Source organism: Wickerhamiella sorbophila, assembly GCF_002251995.1.
Source record: "Wickerhamiella sorbophila strain DS02 chromosome Unknown contig2, whole genome shotgun sequence".
NCBI classification, from domain to species: domain Eukaryota; kingdom Fungi; phylum Ascomycota; class Dipodascomycetes; order Dipodascales; family Trichomonascaceae; genus Wickerhamiella; species Wickerhamiella sorbophila.
Genome location: NW_020194005.1, coordinates 2,280,815 through 2,297,503, shown reverse-complemented (window position 1 = coordinate 2,297,503; position 16,689 = coordinate 2,280,815). Strand labels below are relative to the sequence as shown.

Sequence of the window (16,689 nt, the reverse complement as noted above, 5' to 3'; positions counted from 1 at the left end):
GGGCTATTTGGATCGAGGGATAGACAATGGGGTTTAGAAACCGGGCCAACCACGTAGAATAAAAAAAAAGTTACTGAAATTTAACAATCTAGATTTTCAAAAACTCTCTAAATGCTGGAGCAACCTGCTTCCGGCTGGCTGATAGGTTCTTTTGGTTGAAGAACAATACCCCGTCAGTCTCCTGCTTAAAGACAAATTCAAGTGCGGGGAAGCTCTCAACGACATCAAAAGGAGGCTTTACAATTGCCAATTGACGTTTCCACGTGCCTTTAACCTTACCATTGGTCATGGCAACGCAGACATCAAGGTTACGTTCAGCTTTCCATTGCTTCATGGCAGCGGGGAGATCAGGGAATTCGGTCAAAAGTTTTTCGAACGTTACAGGTAGCGAACTAATACCCAAAGCCCCCCATTGTTTATAGTCCTTTTTGAGAAGCTCTAATGCGGTAAACCCCTTAGTACTTTTCTTCATCTGCCTTGCCGTGGTGAACAGCTCTCCTGATCCGAGTTTGGGGGCCTTATTCTGTAAGAATGACGCAATTGCAGTGTCTACAGGTTCCACTTTTTGCGTAAGATTTTGAGTATCGAGTAAAATAGGCGCCAACGCTAGCTTGACGAGCACTTCATCAGTGAAAACAGTTTCGGGAACGTGGCGACAAAAGTAATCAATGATCAGGCTCATGCAACTACCAGACTTTTCTCGAATATAGGGATCTGCGTTTTCGGATTGTAAGCCCTCAATGTCGTGGTGGTCAACAACGGCTTCAACACTCCCCTTGACAATGGGAAAATTATGATCAACCAGAAACAGAGGAGTATCTGACGTGAAGTTAACGTCTTCTTTGAAAAGAATTCCATTAGTATCAATACCAACTGAGTCAAAAAGCCACTGGATATCTGATCTCAAGCGAAAGTCAGACCGGGGGATATTGAATAAAGGCACAGTTGTGCGATTGAAGGCACAATTGTACAAATAGGCGCCCACAACTGCGCTGCAAATTGAGTCCATATCACCAGATTCATTTCCAATAACAACAAGTGGGCCCTTTCTACCCGCAGGGGCTACTTTGGCCGTAGCCGCCAAATATTTCAGCATATGTCGTCTCCCAAAGGGGAAAGTTGTCATCCATCATGACTCTTAACGTTGCCATTGTAGGTGCTGGACTGGTTGGTTCAGCTTTTATTAAACAGCTTGCAGCCAGCAAACTTGACGTTGCGGTTGTTTTGATTGCTCGTTCTTCAAAAACCATTGTCTCCATGGACTTTAGCCCTCTCAATCTGGCAAATGTTGACTTCTCGGCAGCCTCCGAGGGCGGCTGGACCCCGGCACAGATTGCAGAGTTTCTTTCCAAATCTCCTGTACCTGCCGTTCTGGTTGACAACACCTCCAATGAAGGTTTAGCTCAGGCCTACCCTGAGTTCTTGGCCAAGGATATCTCTGTGGTTACCCCCAACAAAAAGGCGTTCTCTTCAACCATTGAGTTGTGGAATAAGCTGTTTGACAAGTCTAATAAGGCTCTGGTTTACCACGAGTCTACCGTTGGTGCTGGACTTCCTATCATCAGCACTTTGAACGATCTTATTGCCACAGGGGACCGTGTTCACAAGATTGAGGGTATCCTATCAGGAACTCTGTCCTACATTTTTAATGAGTTTGGTTCCTCGGATGTTGCATTCTCCGCTGTGGTCAAGAAGGCCAAGGAACTGGGCTATACCGAGCCTGACCCTCGTGAAGACCTCAATGGTCTTGATGTCGCTCGTAAGGTCACTATTCTTTCCCGTTTGGCTGGAAACCTCGTGGCTGGCCCTACTGCCTTCCCCGTTGACTCCCTGATCCCCAAACCTTTAGAGAGTGTCGAAAGTGTTGAGGACTTCATGGCTGAGCTCCCCAAGTACGACACTGATATGGCAAAGCTTCGTGACGATGCCAAAGCAGAAGGCAAGTGCTTGCGCTTCGTTGGCAAGGTCGATTTGACCGGAACACCCAGTGTGAAGGTAGGAGTCGAGAAGTATGACCTCTCTCATCCCTTTGCTGCTCTTCAGGGCTCTGACAACGTCATTGCATTCACCACTGAGCGTTACCCTTCGCCTCTAATTGTTCAGGGTGCTGGAGCTGGTGATGCTGTCACGGCAATGGGTGTTTTGGCCGATCTTATCAAGATTGTACAGCGTGGTGGTCGTAAATAAATAGTCTAAATAGTGTCTGAGCGATCTATAGAAGAAGACCCGTCACTTTCCTCTTTCTTTTCGTCCTTTTTAGGGAAGATACTAAGTCGGCGAACCAATGATTTACGATTGTGCTCCAAAGTGAAAAACGACTTCTTTTTCCGTGGACTTTTGGTTTCAGAACTAGTGTCCGTGTCACTCGGTTCTTCATCCTGGCTTATCACAGGAAGGTCCTGGTGAGCTGGAGCGGTCGGTCCGAAAAATATACTACTCGAGCGAGAAGATTCAAGGGAGACGCGAGGAGCTAGCCAAGAGTGGAGGGCTGGACTGTCAAACTGATAATCTGCAGCCTGGGCTGAGCTCACTGGGCTCAATGCTAATGAAGATCCCATATTGACCGGCGTCGGCGAAAACACACCAGAGTAAGAGCCCATCGTGGGGGTGTGTGACACCATTGACGACAAAGATCTGTTGGAACCCGAGCTAGCAATACTGGCCGATGCTCGGTGGACGTTAGCTTTTGCGTGGGCTTGTGCCTGCGCCTGAGCTTCCCGGAGCTTCCCCGAAGCCTCTTCATACTCAAGATAAGCTTCGATGTATTGCGATTCATAGACCTTTTGCGTCTCGATCCACTGCTTTTCTTGCGCGGCATCTTGGGCGTAATCTGCAACGAGAAAGTCGATCAAGGTAGGATCATGTGCGTCCACAGTGACTTTATCAAGAATGTCCTGAGCTACCTCTCCAGTTGCCAGGTCCGTCTTTTTGCGGAGTTTTTCAAGACGACTCTTGAAGTCTGCATGGCTTGCACGAGCTGCATTGTTCATAGATGTTTGGTTGATGATCCATCGCTCTTTCGCCTCAATTTCGGTGCGGAGCTCAAGCTCTTTTTCGGTCAGTTCGCGAATCTCGGTCTCGAGTTTCTGTCCCATTTGCTCTTTGGTTTTCTCCAACTGGTCTTTTGCTTTTTGCCAATTCTCAATCTCGGTTGTCCAACGGTTCTGAGTAGAATGCTGCTCGTTGAACGTAGCCTGTATCCCAGTGTATCTTGATTTGGCTTTCTCTTTGGCAAGCTCAAGTGATCTTTTGGTTTCTTCTAAGGTCTTCATCTCTACGCGTTGCTGGGCTCGGAGTTGCTCAGCACTTCGCTTTTCTTCACTGAGTTTTGCAAGCTGCTTCTTCAGCTCGGCATGCTCAATTACAAATGCTTGGTTCAGCTTGATTTGGTGTTGCTGTACTTCAAGTGTTTCTGCTTGTAACCCGTTCAAAAGCATTTCTTGCTCACGAGCGGTAGGGCCAGTATTGGCTTGTATCAGGAGAGACTGTGCCCTATCGTCAGATGATTTCAATGTTCTGAACTTGATAACGCCGTATTTTTTGATATCATTGCTCCCCACTGCGTACACTTTGGCCGTGTATGCAGTATTGGGCAACAAGTTCTCCAGGGTGACGAAATTTGGGCCCTTCCCCACATCAATCCTGGAATCATCGAGTTCGACAAAATGCTTGACAATGCTCTTTTTGTCGTCGCAGTCCCAGCAAAGCACCGCTTGAGTATCCGACAGTTGCTCGATTACAGGCCGTGGCTTCACTGAGGGACCTAATCCGAGCTTTTGTGAGAGGGTTTTCGTAGGCACTTTAACAAGGCATGCGAAACGAAAAAGCAACCAAAGTAGGGACGTGAGGACAGCCCCACCCAGAAGCGGGTCGCGAAGGCCCCCCAGATCAACTTGGATCATTCGTCGCTTTTTGGATGACAAAAGAGACGGTGCCTGCACGGCAGCACATGTAGCCAAGAAGTCTGCGGCTTCGTTTACTACAATGTGCATTTGACGGCACTGTGCAGTTTTTTTCTCGATTCGCCAACTTATCGGTAAAAAAATGATCGGCAGGACCCCCACCCCACACTTGAACGCCGATACGTTCCCATTACCCCGATCCGAAGAAGCTGATCTAAGCTGAAAAAAATAGGCTTTTTCAGCCCTGATTGTCCCAACAAGGTTCTTTAACTCGTGCATACGCCAACGGTTGAGCCCAGATTGCACACGTTTAAAAGATCCAAAACTGGTTTTTTAAGTATGAGCGCTGATATTGCTATGAAAAAGGTTGCTAAGGATTTTAGGTCGGACACAATCACTATTCCTTTGCCCGAAATGCTTGATGCTGCTCGTGTCTGTGCGCTTGGTGATTCGGTTTTCCACGAAGATCCTACCACCGAAAAGTTCGAAAAAAAGATTTGTGAGCTCACTGGCAAATCCTCAGCGTTGTTTTGCACCTCTGGTACGCTCAGCAACCAAATTGGTTTGCGCACGCACCTTCATCAGCCTCCTCACTCCATTCTCTGTGATCACCGTGGGCATGTGTACTCAGCGGAGGCCGGAGGACTAGCCACCCTGAGCCAGGCAATGGTGACGCCCGTGGTACCTTCCAATGATCTTTACTTGACTCTAGAAGATGTCAAGCGCTCTGTTATCTTGGGATCGGACATTCACACTGCTCCAACTCGTGTCATTTCGCTGGAAAATTCCCTCTCCGGAGTGATCTTCCCAATTGAGGAGATTAAGCGAATTTCCGAATGGGCGCGTGAGAATGATATCAAAATGCACTTGGACGGTGCAAGGTTGTGGAACGTGACCGCAGCGCTGGGCTGTTCACTAAAGGACGTCTGTCAATATTTCGACAGTGTGTCACTTTGTATGTCTAAAGGTATGTGCGCTTCAGTGGGAAGTGTTCTGGTGGGAGACGAAGATTTCATCACCAAGGCCGAATGGTTCCGCAAACAGCAAGGCGGTGGTATTCGTCAATCTGGTGTCTTGACCTCGCAATGCCTAGTCGCTATTGACAAGGTGTGGCCTACCATGCCCAAGACTCACCAGCAGGCCAAGCGGCTTGGCCTTGAGCTTTTGAAACTTGGATATGAGCTACTAGTTCCCGTTGAAACCAATATGGTTTGGATCGATGAACAGACTATCAATATCGAGAAGTTCCGGGAGGAATGCATCAAACGCGGTCTGAAAATCTTCCGTGGACGACTTGTGCTGCACTACTGGACTACAGATGAAGCGGTTAATGAGATTATTGAAGCAGCAAAGGCCTGCGTTGGCGAGTCACCTACAGGATACAATGATATTCGTCCACAGTACATCCGCAAGTAGTTGATCGGAATAATGTGCGGCAGCTCGCTGCATGTTTTGAAAAAAAACCCCGCATATTTATGCAAGTCGTATAGCGCGGGGCTAAGTATTCTTAGGCTTACAATTAAGTACAATAAAAGTATCCTGGCTCTAATACTGTTACACAACGACGACCAGCACTGAACGCAACCGTTTCATCGCTCGATCTGGTGTTTAGGGGACGTCTGTGGATGACCGTTTTAGTCACCCGCATAAATCGGCAGCAGGGTCAATCGGCGGCGTAAACGGTGATTAGAATTCGCTTACGTACACAGAAACCCAACTTTCAGTGGCAAATGGCCATCAAAGAGTTGGCGGAACTACTACGGCGAGCGGCCGAATACGCTCGTCGTGGTCTTACGGAAGTTGCTCGCCTCCGTGATAGGAGGTTGGAACCATCTTGGGAACCCGCCTATGCCCACCGACGCGGCCGGGGCCGCAAAGGCTTTCGCCACTCGCCATTCGGCTGTTGGCAAAGGGCCTACTTCCATTCTTACTCGAATCCACGCCGTCCAAGGCGCCACCATCACTGCCCGTGGTCTGCGAAGTTCAACAAGATCCAGAAGCGTTTCTTTGCGCATTTTTTCCGCGGTGGGTTCTACTCCAATGTGATGTTAACTTCATCTGCTACTCTCAAGACATGTATTGGCCGTGGTTTCTCCAAGCCACTTCCAGTTTGGCTGGCTGGATTGTTTGTTCAAACATCTCCACAGGTTAAGCCACACCCGCGGCACACATTCACGCCAAGGGGCATTCGCCTGATAATTTCAGCCAAGACGTCGTCGAGCCCATTTTCGTTGATCAAGCTCAACACTGAGAGGTCAATTTCGTCGTTCGCTAAACCTCGCGAAACTATTTCCGCGAAATTCGAACAGTTGGCCAAGTTACCAAGTGCTGCTGCACCGACGGTTTCCAGCGCTGTGTCTGGACTTTGGCTAAAAGAGGACAATCTGGTTAGCCAGGAGGCTTTCGTTTTCCCCAGTGTTCCTGGCACTGAGTCTAACACAGCTGCTGTAGACTTTGATATGGCTCCAAATGTTGAGCTTCCAAATGAAGCTGAGCTTGATGGGGTTACGACCCAGACTATTGTCACAGCTTTAGAGCGTCAGATTGAGAGGTTGCGAACGATGATTAGCGACGTTCAGCAGATATCTGAACTAGGGGTGCTTCCATTGTCAGTCGAGAACGGTGGCCGCACAGTCCGAGTCCATTTCCCCAACTCCAACCCAGAAAGTGTCAACTTACTCATGCAAGATCAGGAAATCTCCACAGGACGCATCGTGGATGTTCCGTCTTCGCAAAACGACATGCCACCGGTTTCAGATATTGAATGGGCAGATGATACTACACCACCAGAGCTCAGTTTTAGCATCTCTACTGCAAGCACTCTTTCTGAGTCGTTCTCTCTGGTTTGAACTTTATATATTGATTAATGATAGATGAATTGAACATTACCTTATAATTTTCACTCCAACTGTGCTAGCTCATGGTGGATTCATGCAACCTAACTGACCCTTGCCCTAAAGTGATAGCGGTTCATTGGCCCATTTGTGGGGTTTGGGCATAGGAGCCACCAAAAGCAACGAAGACGCTGTTTATATTCGGATGCTTAGAGCCGGGTGGTAAAAGTTGGAATTGCAGAATATGTCAACTGAGAATTGATCTGCTAGCTCACCCTTTTGAACGACTTAGACTGGTTGCTAGGTGTCTCAGTCCAACCTGGATGGTGAAAAATTCGAATATATCTAACACTGTGTTAACGGAATAGACTAGGTTGCCATTGCAAAGCTTTTTTTATCTTAAACCGCTTGAATTCATCTCTTCTATACCCCCTGATCCCCCCTTAAGGTACTTAAAATCGGATACAAATGCCCGTAGCGGTATGGAGACACCCTAGCCCTGTGGCGGCGCGGACATAATGCGGTTATATTGATAACTGCTCCTCACCATTTTATCATCATCGCTACAGACAAATTCGCAATTCAATGGATCCAAGTTCATTGTCGTCAATCAGTATGAGTCTGGACGATACATTTTTCTCTGAAAACGAGGAGTCTCAATCGGATATGTTCAGCAGCGATGGGTATAGCGTTGTTTTTGGACCTGGTGAGGCTTCAGACATTACGATGCCTTTCACAGATGTACCGTCCATGCGTTTGAGTGGAATCACACTAGATGGTATGGTAAATACCGTGGTAAAGAACTGTTCTTACCCCAAGATATCTGCAGAGCATGTTAACGTTGTCAACTTTGCTCTGAAGAAGGGGCACCTGTTCAAAATCGCAGACACGACGATTAATTTAATTGGTGCACCAACCAAAGAAAGGGCAATGCGAATTTTGGATGAGCTGGCATCTATTTTCCCTAAGTCTCTGAATGCTAAGTTGAGGTGGTGGGCTCCCGTAGCAGATGGCGAGGTTACGTCCTTGAAGCCAATTGGGTATAATCCTTTTGACAACACGTTTTACGAGCAACCAGAGGTCAAAGATGGTTACGATGGGGTGGAGCATACTGTTTTCGTTCTTTATTACTGTGATGAGGCCGTTCAAGACACAACTGAGGCGTTTAGTCGTTTGGTAGCTGGCGGCCAAGTTCCCCCTCCAGCAGACTCCATCATTCTCCCTCTCGCGGATTATTTATTGGACCCAACTGCTCACTTATGCTCACAGATTCCTGCATCTATGCGTAGTCCTTTGGTTGAGGTCGAAATCAATGGTCGTTTGTACCGCGTGCCCTTCACGGTGAGTTTACTGGAGACTATAAGCGCCGATCAACTGCTACGCAAAGGCGGACGAGTTGTTTCTCTGTCTTATTGGAATCCCCTTGGCGTGATGGCTGCTCTATACGCCACATCAGTTATCGCATTTTTGACCATAGTGTTGTTGTTGGCTGTATCCCCGCTTGTGTTCTTTTTGATTTTCAGCAGTAACCCATGTGCTCGGTTTTTCAACCCATCAACCTGGATCTTAACCAATTCTGATTGTGGGGTGAACCAGTCGATCACAGCCGGCTCAGCGGTAAAGACTGGGTGTTTTAGTTTCGGCCACACTAACAATAACATCTCCTCAGTGGGCCATGCACTTGAACCAGATTTACTCAATACCTTCATTAGGAAGACAAGTCTGGTCACCGATATGGCTGTCTCTGCTACCAACGCTGTTACTGTCTCTGTCGCTTTAGCTGTGCGCCTAAGTTATGAGTATCTATCTGCACAATTCCGATCTTTTTGGGCGTATGTGAAGCATCTAGAAACACGTGCAAAGCATTCAGAAAAAGTTCGTCAATATAAACAGGAACATGCGAAAGTTGTTTCAAAAACTCTTACTTGTGACTCTGCAGGTTTTACCGCACATTTTGGAACCCCTTCACCTACTGATTCATGTGCAAACTTTGATGTATCTCTCTCTGATGTTCTCGAGGCTCATGTTAATCCTTTTTTGAGTTCCGTACAGAGCTCCGTACGACACTCTACCGGCACCGGCCTGGATCATTTGAACCAAGCTTATAAGGCCATTGCACCCAAGATTGAGTGGTTGACCCACCCCAAACAAGCGTGGAGAGACGATCTTATCGTTAAGATGCAGAGTGCCAAGGGGGCCGTATGGGCAAATGTTGACAGATCCTGCCAACAGATTAAGCACAGTATTCAACAGACCGGCAAATCTTTCTCGAAAACCGCAAGAAGCGACTGGTCACATGCATCGAAGTGGGTTGGCGATATGCGGGGCGGGAGTTCCAAAGGAATTTCCAGAGCTCACAAATGGTTCCTAGATAAATATGGCAAGCGAGAAAGCTTTACAAGAGCGTCGGAAGCTGGGTATAAACGGGCACAAGCAGGACTCGACTGGCTCAAACGGAAAGCGAGTCGGGTGAACGTCCGGCCATTTTTCAAACAATAAGTTGGCCTTCGTATTAATTATTTAGTTAATATTATCTTTATTCACCACCCGTATGCACTGCGTGAAACTGCGGGGAAAATGTGTCATCTTTCACTTGTAGATACGAAATGTCGAACTTTACTTCTCGCACACGGAAGATTCTGTGCATTGCGCGCAATTACGTTGACCATGCCAAAGAACTTGGAAATAAACCTCCTAGCCGGCCATTTTATTTCCTGAAACCGCCTTCGGCCATTCTGGAGCCTGGCCAGGGCCCGATTCTCCGGCCGCAGGGAGTCAAGCTACACTACGAGCTAGAACTTGCAGTCATTCTCAACAAAGAGCTCAAGAATCTTGACTTTGATTCGTTCACTGAGGAACAGGCGATTGATGCTATTGAAGGCTATACGTTGGCGCTGGATTTGACCGCCAGAAACGTCCAGGACGAGGCCAAGAACAAGGGTATGCCTTGGACCATTGCCAAAGGTTTCGATACATTCTTGCCAGTTGGTCCATTTATTCCCAAGTCTGAAGTGCCCGATCCTCACAATGTCTTTTTACAACTCAAGATCAATGGTCAAACCCGTCAAGCTGATTCGACCTCCCTAATGATTTTCCGCATTCCCCAGATCCTGGCAAACATTTCTGCCGTCATGACGCTTCAGGATGGTGATATGGTTCTAACCGGCACACCCAAAGGTGTGGGTGAGATCGTTCCAGGCGATGTTTTGGAAGCTGAACTGCAAGTGGACGGTAAAGTCATTAGCAGCATGAAGTTCACTGTTGATGAGAAACCAGGTCCCTATACGTACCGCGAAACCTAAACAGACACTAAGCCCTGCTGAGGAGGGTGGTATTGCCTCAAATGGATGCCTGCCTGCTTGAAAACCGCAGCCGTCTGCTCGTCCATAGAATACTTTTGTGAATATATCACTTCGGTTATTCCACTTTGGATAATCTTGATACTGCATGTGAGGCAAGGACATGTGTTACAGTATAAAACAGAAGTCGCTCCCAGGCGATCACGTCCGGCTTCAAGAAGAGCGTTCTCTTCTGCATGCAAACACAAGCACGCGTCCAGGCCCGCTCCCGATTTCTGCGCACTGTTGCAACGCTTGCATCCCCCCTGGTTGCAATTCGGAACACCACGTGGAGTGCCATTGTATCCAGTAGAAACCACTCTGAATTCACGAACTACTACGCATCCGACACGTCTCTTCATACAGTTAGACCGTTGAGCAGCCAAATCTGCAATTGTCATGAAATAAGCGTCCCAATCCGGTCGCATACGAGTTGGATTCTCAATATCTAAGGTTTCTAATGCATGCTCGAATTTGTTGATCGTTTCAAAGCCGTTTATGAGGGCAACTTGTGCCCTGGAAAAGATCCTGGCCCCATCTTCTTGGAAAACTCGCTTATCGCTCGCTTGAACGAATTGCGTGAGATCTTTTGATCCACTCCGTTCGAATCTGAGACTCAGCGGAGCATCGAGCGTGAGGTGCAGAAAAAATGGCCGGCGCTCAGCAGCAATGAGCTGCTCAAGAGAGTGGATCAGCACCACGAAGTTCTCGCGCCAGCGAGGTGTCACACAATCTATAATATCCGCCACACTTTGCGTAGAGCCATCGCATTGCAGTAGTTTGAAGCCCTTACTCACAAAATAGTTTACTGCCTCATGCCTACCGCTACCCACAGTGCCTGAAATTCCTAAAAGCATGACGCGATTAGCTAAAGGGCAGTGATCTTTGAACGTTGTCCGGAGACATTTTTTTGTTTAATTTTTTTTTTTCAAAAGAGAGAAAAAGATAAGAAGTCTAGTATGTAGTAGTTTTATATGCCTCTTTATCTTTCCACACCCCGTTCCCACCACGCTAGTTCAAGCATCCCGAGGTATCAAAACTGCTATTATTCAGCGGTCAAGTTTCCCGGCCTTCTAACTATGGTTCGCTTGCGTCGTCAATTGATTAATCCTACGCGCATTTTCAACAGGGCAGCTTCGTCACGCGCGAATGCTGCTGCTCGTCGTCAAAAAGGCCGGACTACTCGTCGGCTTTTACTGGCCGTGACAATCGCTCTCCCTCTTGGGCTTTACCTGACAAGGCCAGGCGAAACGGAGCAGGCTAAATCCTGGCAGGTTGCTGCATATTCTTATTTACCTCTTCGCGCGATTTCCCGTGCCTGGGGTCGCTTCAATGACATCGAGCTTCCTGTCTGGATGAGGGCTCCTGGGTTCAAATTCTACGCCTACATGTTTGGTGCCAACCTTGATGAAATCAAAGAAAAGGACCTTTCAAAGTACCGCAATCTCGGAGAGTTTTTCTACCGCGAGCTAGAACCTGGTGCTCGCCCGATCGCGGATTCCCTGGTAGTTTCTCCTAGCGATGGTAAAGTGTTGCAGCTTGGCCGTCTCGTGGAGAACAAAATTGAGCAAGTAAAAGGTGTTACTTATACTTTGGAGTCGCTTTTGGGTGTTTCCAAAGCTGCCCCACACCACTTTTCAGGCAAAGTAGAGGCTGAACGTATGGGAGAGACATCTATTGATCGTCACGAGGAGTTTGCTAAACTGAATGGTATTTCCTACTCACTAGACGATTTTGTCGGTAATGGCGCAGCCACTGACAACGAGTCCACAGAACAGCTTGGTGATGCGGCTGCTCGCTCGGCCACTTTTGGCCAAATGGCCAACGCTGATATGTGGCTCCCCGACCTGACAACCGACAAGCAGCTTTATTACGCCGTTATCTACCTGGCACCTGGTGACTATCATCGTTTCCATTCTCCCGTTAACTGGGTGTCGCAAATTCGTCGCCATTATGTTGGTGAACTTTTTAGTGTTGCACCTTACTTCCAAGCCAAATTGACCAATCTGTTTTGTCTGAACGAACGAGTTGCCTTGCTTGGACGCTGGCGCTACGGCTTTTTCAGCATGACCCCAGTCGGTGCTACCAATGTGGGAAGCATTGAAATCAATTTTGACAAATATCTGCGCACAAATACTCGGTGGATCGAGCAGGATGGTGCCCGGACGAAGGCCAAGCCGGCGACGTGTTTCGAAGCAACTTACGAGTCCGCTTCGCCATTGCTGAGAGGTGTGCCGCTTACAAAAGGCGAGGAAATGGGCGGCTTTCACTTAGGTAGCACTGTTGTACTTGTATTTGAGGCCCCAGCTCAATTTCAGTTCGACGTAGCCGTTGGTGATGTGGTCAAAATGGGTCAAGCCCTGGGCTCGTTGGAAAATTAAGTGCATCAATTATAATAAATACGCAGGTGTTATTCAACATAGCCTGAAACTTTATAAGACGACTAAACCCCACTTTTTCTGTTGAACAAATTTGATTTCGCCCCAGCTGTCCGACGCAGATGCACTTTGACCTTATCCAATCGGCGTCGAGGTATGCAGCGAAGTTCCTCGTCAGGCCGCCAGCTCTCTGCGAATACGAGTAACAGCTTTAGGTTCCAAAGAGTCTCGGGCCTCTTATTTTTCTGGGATGCCAAAATGTCAAGGAAATTACCCATCGATTCTGATCCCTGTGGTGAGCTTCTCCAGGCAAGTCTATCTGCCAAGCTTGAGGACACAGTTTTGGCCTTTTGCATAAAAATAGTTTTAGTTTTCATAACATTGTGCGCCAAATCATTGTTGGGGTCTGAAAGGTGGATCGTAATTGGAAGAAGCATCTTGTCTTTTATTGCGATATCAGCGATTGTATCCAGTGGTGGCAACAAGCACGGTGAAGCGAGCATGTTTGAACCCCCAGAACGGTCGACTATCTCCACATTGACTTGTAATGGCACGTGGGTCTCAACATCCCTAACAATAAGGCAGCGTTTTTCTGTCGCAAAAGCCCAGAAAAATCTGAGATGCTCCCAACCAGCTGCCTCAGTTTCGGCTCCAGCTAAAGACATCAAAGATATAGCGAGACAACCAATACTGCGAGGACTGCGACTGAAACTGTATTGGCCACCACCCAAAAATAGGATCCCCATTGCCATAGAAACTCCCACATACTCGTCATAAGTCGTATCGGGTGTAATCGGCGCGAACAATGGGCGCAGACGCTGTAATACTGAAACTGTACCTCGGCCAGCAGCTACAAGAGAAACAGAAATGACAAGTCTCGACTGAAGACTTGTAAGACCGAATTTACAAATACGCTCATCGACAGATGTTACTGGTAGCTGAGAAAGCCTTCTGAACTCATCAACGTAGTGCAGCAGTACATCGATCGCACTTTCATCACCCGTGCCGGCAAATTTGATCCCAATCGAAACGAGAACACCACACAAGATATTATAAAAGGGCAAGAAATCGCTATCGTGGTACTGTATCTCGGAAAGGTCAACGTATATAGCAGGAGGGATCTGCTTCGTGATCCACTCTCTACTTGGTTGTATGCTGTCGAAAAGAACTAGATTTCGCGCCATACTTCTTGTGTAAAGAATATCAGGTCGAGTGTAATTGGCTAAGAACTCAGAAGTAGGACAGTTAAGACTACTGGCTACTGCCGCGTCATTTGTACCCAAAAACATCAACATCAATGCCATGACGGAGCCACTTTGTGACAACTGAACGGGCGACAATGGTCTGGCATCGGATTGTATCGCAGCCGCAGCTTGAAGCTCCTCAACAACCTCAACATCAAAGAAACCACAAAGATCTTTTCCCTTTCCCAAGTTCATGAGTCCAAGGGAAATTCCAGAAGCGGTTCGATACATCTCTAGTCGGTCAGTAGAGGTAGAGCAAAGTTCCGAAAGCATCACTTCACTCATACGTCGATTTTGTGTCTCCATATAAAGTAACCCCATCGCTATAATTGCTGCAGTCTGAATACTCGGCGTGACATTCAAATCGCTAGAGCCCAAAGGAAGAAGAGCGGAAATATGGACACTCAAGACTTTGGTAAGTTTCGAGTTCATTGTTCCAATGCTTGACGCAGCCAGTCCCATTAATAGAGCGTTGCTCATAATTGGATCTTTTTCTCCGAGATAATGATATATGTGCCATTCTTCAAGTGTCTTCAAATGGCCCATTATCCCCAGTCCCAGCAAAAAGCCAGCATGCTGTGAAGGGTATGTATTTTCTTGAGAATTATTGTAAACAATCCAATGGCTGGTGATATTTTTTGCCTCTTTCGAAATACTCAGTCCAGTAGCAACACCATGGGCTAAGTACCCCCAAGTACGGGTGCTTGAAGAAAGATTCTCGGGGCTGAAAACAATACTCACGCCATGATCCCGTAAAAAGATATCAAAGTCAAGCTTGGACAGTTCTAATCTCTCAGAAACGATGGGTACTTTGGAACTAAAGTAAACCGCAGCCAATCCAAAAGATGCGGAAAGCGTGCGTATTGCAACGAGATGGGCCAGATTTTGCTGCATTTCTAGCCAGTCGTGTTCGCTGCAGTCTGGCGGTTGAAGAAGATCGCATTGCTGGCTTTTGTTGACCTGGAGTAAATGTGCAACTTCGTAAAAACGGCGGTCCTTATCAAATATAAGCCGTGTTATATTCAAATGATCGTCATCATGTAGTTGCGACGTTTCCGCAACTTTAACCTGAGTGCTCTCGTATGTGGCCTCTAAATCACGTCGATTGAGTAACCGAAATTCAGCTTCACCTGCTTCAATCTGCATGTAGCCAAGGACTTCCATAATGCAGAACCGTGGTCCGACCGCAAAAGTCTCCAGCTTCGAAGGTGTCAGATCAATGGTTTTGAGAAGCTGTAACATTTTGGAAACTGTTGTATTCTGAGCGCTGAGCATTTCGAAAAATGATTTGCACACATTTGTATAGTAGAAAACATCTTTTGCCTGGCTCGTATCAGGGTATGGAATAAACGGTGGCTGAATGTTGGAGACGAAGCTCTCGTAGATTACTGGGAGCCGACCAGGTACCTGAGCCAAATCTAAGTTGACTGATTCCTCCAAATCCTTAGAGTTTGCGTCGACTCGATAGTACTCACTCCAACTCCAGCCAGCCCAGGTTGTCAAACAGCTCAGCAGATGGCCAAGCTTGCGAACACTATCACTTGCGCGAGCTCGGAGCATCATATCTTCGCGCAAAAGGTGCAAATATATGATAGTGTCAGGGCCAGTGAGTGTTTTAGTACTTGTTTTTTGAACTCTTTGCGCAAGTGCTAGCCAAGGCTGGGAGGGCATATCGGAAAAGTTCGCTAAACAAGAAACAATCACAGATTCAAACACCTCCCATTGATCCAAGACTCTAGAGTTGAGCGCGAAATTAAGAACTAGGTGGCTTAAAATCTCAGGTTCGGTGGAGAGTGTTAGTAGTTCAAAACACTGGACGATCAATGGATGCAAAAACTCAACCAATTGAAAGTTCTCCCATTCGCTACCATTGCTCTTATACTTAAAACCATTTTTGAGCCCAAGAGGCTGGAGATCTGAAATACTTCCTTGATTTTGCAGAGGGGGTTTGTGCGTTTGGCCCTTGAAAAAAGGAGAACAGATCATTACATAGCCTTCGGTCAAGAAGGCTAAAAATGGGTAATCTTGGTTTTTTATTTTGTAGCCGACCAAAGGAACAACTGATTTTCTCGGTAAAAGTTCTGTTGACTCCAGAATATTTCCACGAGAATAAATACTGTGGATGAGAATTGAGTTCATGTAGTCCAAAATTGATAGACTCAGCCAGCTCTGAAGTCTTTGGGGGTGAACTCTGAGCAGCGCGCTACCACTTACCGAGACGCTGTTAACAAAACTCAGCAAAGCTTCTTTTTCATACTCAAAATCCTCAAATGCAATATCCACGGGGGAGGATTCGTCGGTTAGAACAGCCAGAGAGAGCCGATCACTGATACGATCACTGAATCGATCACTTCTTCTTAGCCGCAGTGCCTTCTCCGAAAGTCGTGCACTAGATGAACGTTTCAAAGAACCACTAGAACTGAGTATTTGATCGAAACTTGTCCTGGATTTTGAGCGAGATTTCATTTGACCGCGTTTGCGTTGTCTTGCCAAATATCTAATATGGTAGATTTTGATTGAGTCCTTGTCCTTAAATACAGCTAAATGACATTTTTCGTCTCCAAAATATATTGGCTGCTCGTCTGGGCCGATTGTGGACGTAGATGAAGGAACAACAAGACCAAGCACTTTCAAAGGATCCGTCATGAGATAAAGTGCTGTTTTTGAGGCCAAAATCAGCCCCTTTTCGCAAACCAAGGCGTTTATCGGTGTGAATGGAAGAGTCATTGTACATCGCCTTGCGCCTCTACCCAAAGAATAAAGCATATCACCAGCAATTACGACCAGGGTTTTTACTCCTCCAAAGTAAACAAACAGCGCGTGATCAATGCTCTTTTCCTCAACCTCAATTCTGGCAATTTCCCTACCTGCATTTTTAATTGTGCACACCGACTTGTCCACATGTATTTGGCGCCCCTCGAATAACGTTTCAGAGGTTTCCATTACCAACGCGCCAGCGCGTAAATTCGGATCTGGCAACATCTGATGCAGGT

The 16,689-nt window shown here is 47.0% G+C and overlaps 10 protein-coding genes across 10 annotated transcripts; 6 read left to right on the top strand and 4 right to left on the bottom strand.

Moving 5' to 3' along the window:
• Nucleotides 1-88: 88 nt before the first annotated feature.
• Nucleotides 89-1,096, bottom strand: B9G98_04579 (Putative exopolyphosphatase; the record flags this gene model as incomplete). Its single annotated transcript, XM_024811136.1, has 1 exon — nt 89-1,096. The coding sequence occupies one exon, from the start codon at nt 1,094-1,096 to the stop codon at nt 89-91; it is 1,008 nt and encodes a 335-aa protein (XP_024666904.1).
• Nucleotides 1,097-1,131: 35 nt separating this feature from the next.
• On the top strand, nt 1,132-2,187 carry B9G98_04578 (Homoserine dehydrogenase; the record flags this gene model as incomplete). Its single annotated transcript, XM_024811135.1, has 1 exon — nt 1,132-2,187. The coding sequence occupies one exon, from the start codon at nt 1,132-1,134 to the stop codon at nt 2,185-2,187; it is 1,056 nt and encodes a 351-aa protein (XP_024666903.1).
• Nucleotides 2,188-2,192: 5 nt separating this feature from the next.
• On the bottom strand, nt 2,193-3,992 carry B9G98_04577 (hypothetical protein; the record flags this gene model as incomplete). The annotated part of the gene is made up of 1 exon (XM_024811134.1): nt 2,193-3,992. The coding sequence occupies one exon, from the start codon at nt 3,990-3,992 to the stop codon at nt 2,193-2,195; it is 1,800 nt and encodes a 599-aa protein (XP_024666902.1).
• A 249-nt stretch (nt 3,993-4,241) lies between these two features.
• B9G98_04576 (Low-specificity L-threonine aldolase) lies at nt 4,242-5,318 on the top strand (the record flags this gene model as incomplete). Its single annotated transcript, XM_024811133.1, has 1 exon — nt 4,242-5,318. One exon carries the CDS (start codon nt 4,242-4,244, stop codon nt 5,316-5,318), a length of 1,077 nt encoding a protein of 358 aa, XP_024666901.1.
• Nucleotides 5,319-5,632: 314 nt separating this feature from the next.
• B9G98_04575 (hypothetical protein) lies at nt 5,633-6,751 on the top strand (the record flags this gene model as incomplete). The annotated part of the gene is made up of 1 exon (XM_024811132.1): nt 5,633-6,751. One exon carries the CDS (start codon nt 5,633-5,635, stop codon nt 6,749-6,751), a length of 1,119 nt encoding a protein of 372 aa, XP_024666900.1.
• Nucleotides 6,752-7,321: 570 nt separating this feature from the next.
• On the top strand, nt 7,322-9,235 carry B9G98_04574 (hypothetical protein; the record flags this gene model as incomplete). Its single annotated transcript, XM_024811131.1, has 1 exon — nt 7,322-9,235. One exon carries the CDS (start codon nt 7,322-7,324, stop codon nt 9,233-9,235), a length of 1,914 nt encoding a protein of 637 aa, XP_024666899.1.
• Nucleotides 9,236-9,342: 107 nt separating this feature from the next.
• B9G98_04573 (putative hydrolase C21C3.09c) lies at nt 9,343-10,038 on the top strand (the record flags this gene model as incomplete). The annotated part of the gene is made up of 1 exon (XM_024811130.1): nt 9,343-10,038. One exon carries the CDS (start codon nt 9,343-9,345, stop codon nt 10,036-10,038), a length of 696 nt encoding a protein of 231 aa, XP_024666898.1.
• On the bottom strand, nt 10,035-10,931 carry B9G98_04572 (Deoxycytidylate deaminase; the record flags this gene model as incomplete). The annotated part of the gene is made up of 1 exon (XM_024811129.1): nt 10,035-10,931. The coding sequence occupies one exon, from the start codon at nt 10,929-10,931 to the stop codon at nt 10,035-10,037; it is 897 nt and encodes a 298-aa protein (XP_024666897.1).
• Nucleotides 10,932-11,153: 222 nt separating this feature from the next.
• B9G98_04571 (Phosphatidylserine decarboxylase proenzyme 1, mitochondrial) lies at nt 11,154-12,455 on the top strand (the record flags this gene model as incomplete). Its single annotated transcript, XM_024811128.1, has 1 exon — nt 11,154-12,455. The coding sequence occupies one exon, from the start codon at nt 11,154-11,156 to the stop codon at nt 12,453-12,455; it is 1,302 nt and encodes a 433-aa protein (XP_024666896.1).
• Nucleotides 12,456-12,517: 62 nt separating this feature from the next.
• B9G98_04570 (Negative regulator of mitosis) lies at nt 12,518-16,678 on the bottom strand (the record flags this gene model as incomplete). Its single annotated transcript, XM_024811127.1, has 1 exon — nt 12,518-16,678. One exon carries the CDS (start codon nt 16,676-16,678, stop codon nt 12,518-12,520), a length of 4,161 nt encoding a protein of 1,386 aa, XP_024666895.1.
• Between the last annotated feature and the right edge of the window lie 11 nt (nt 16,679-16,689).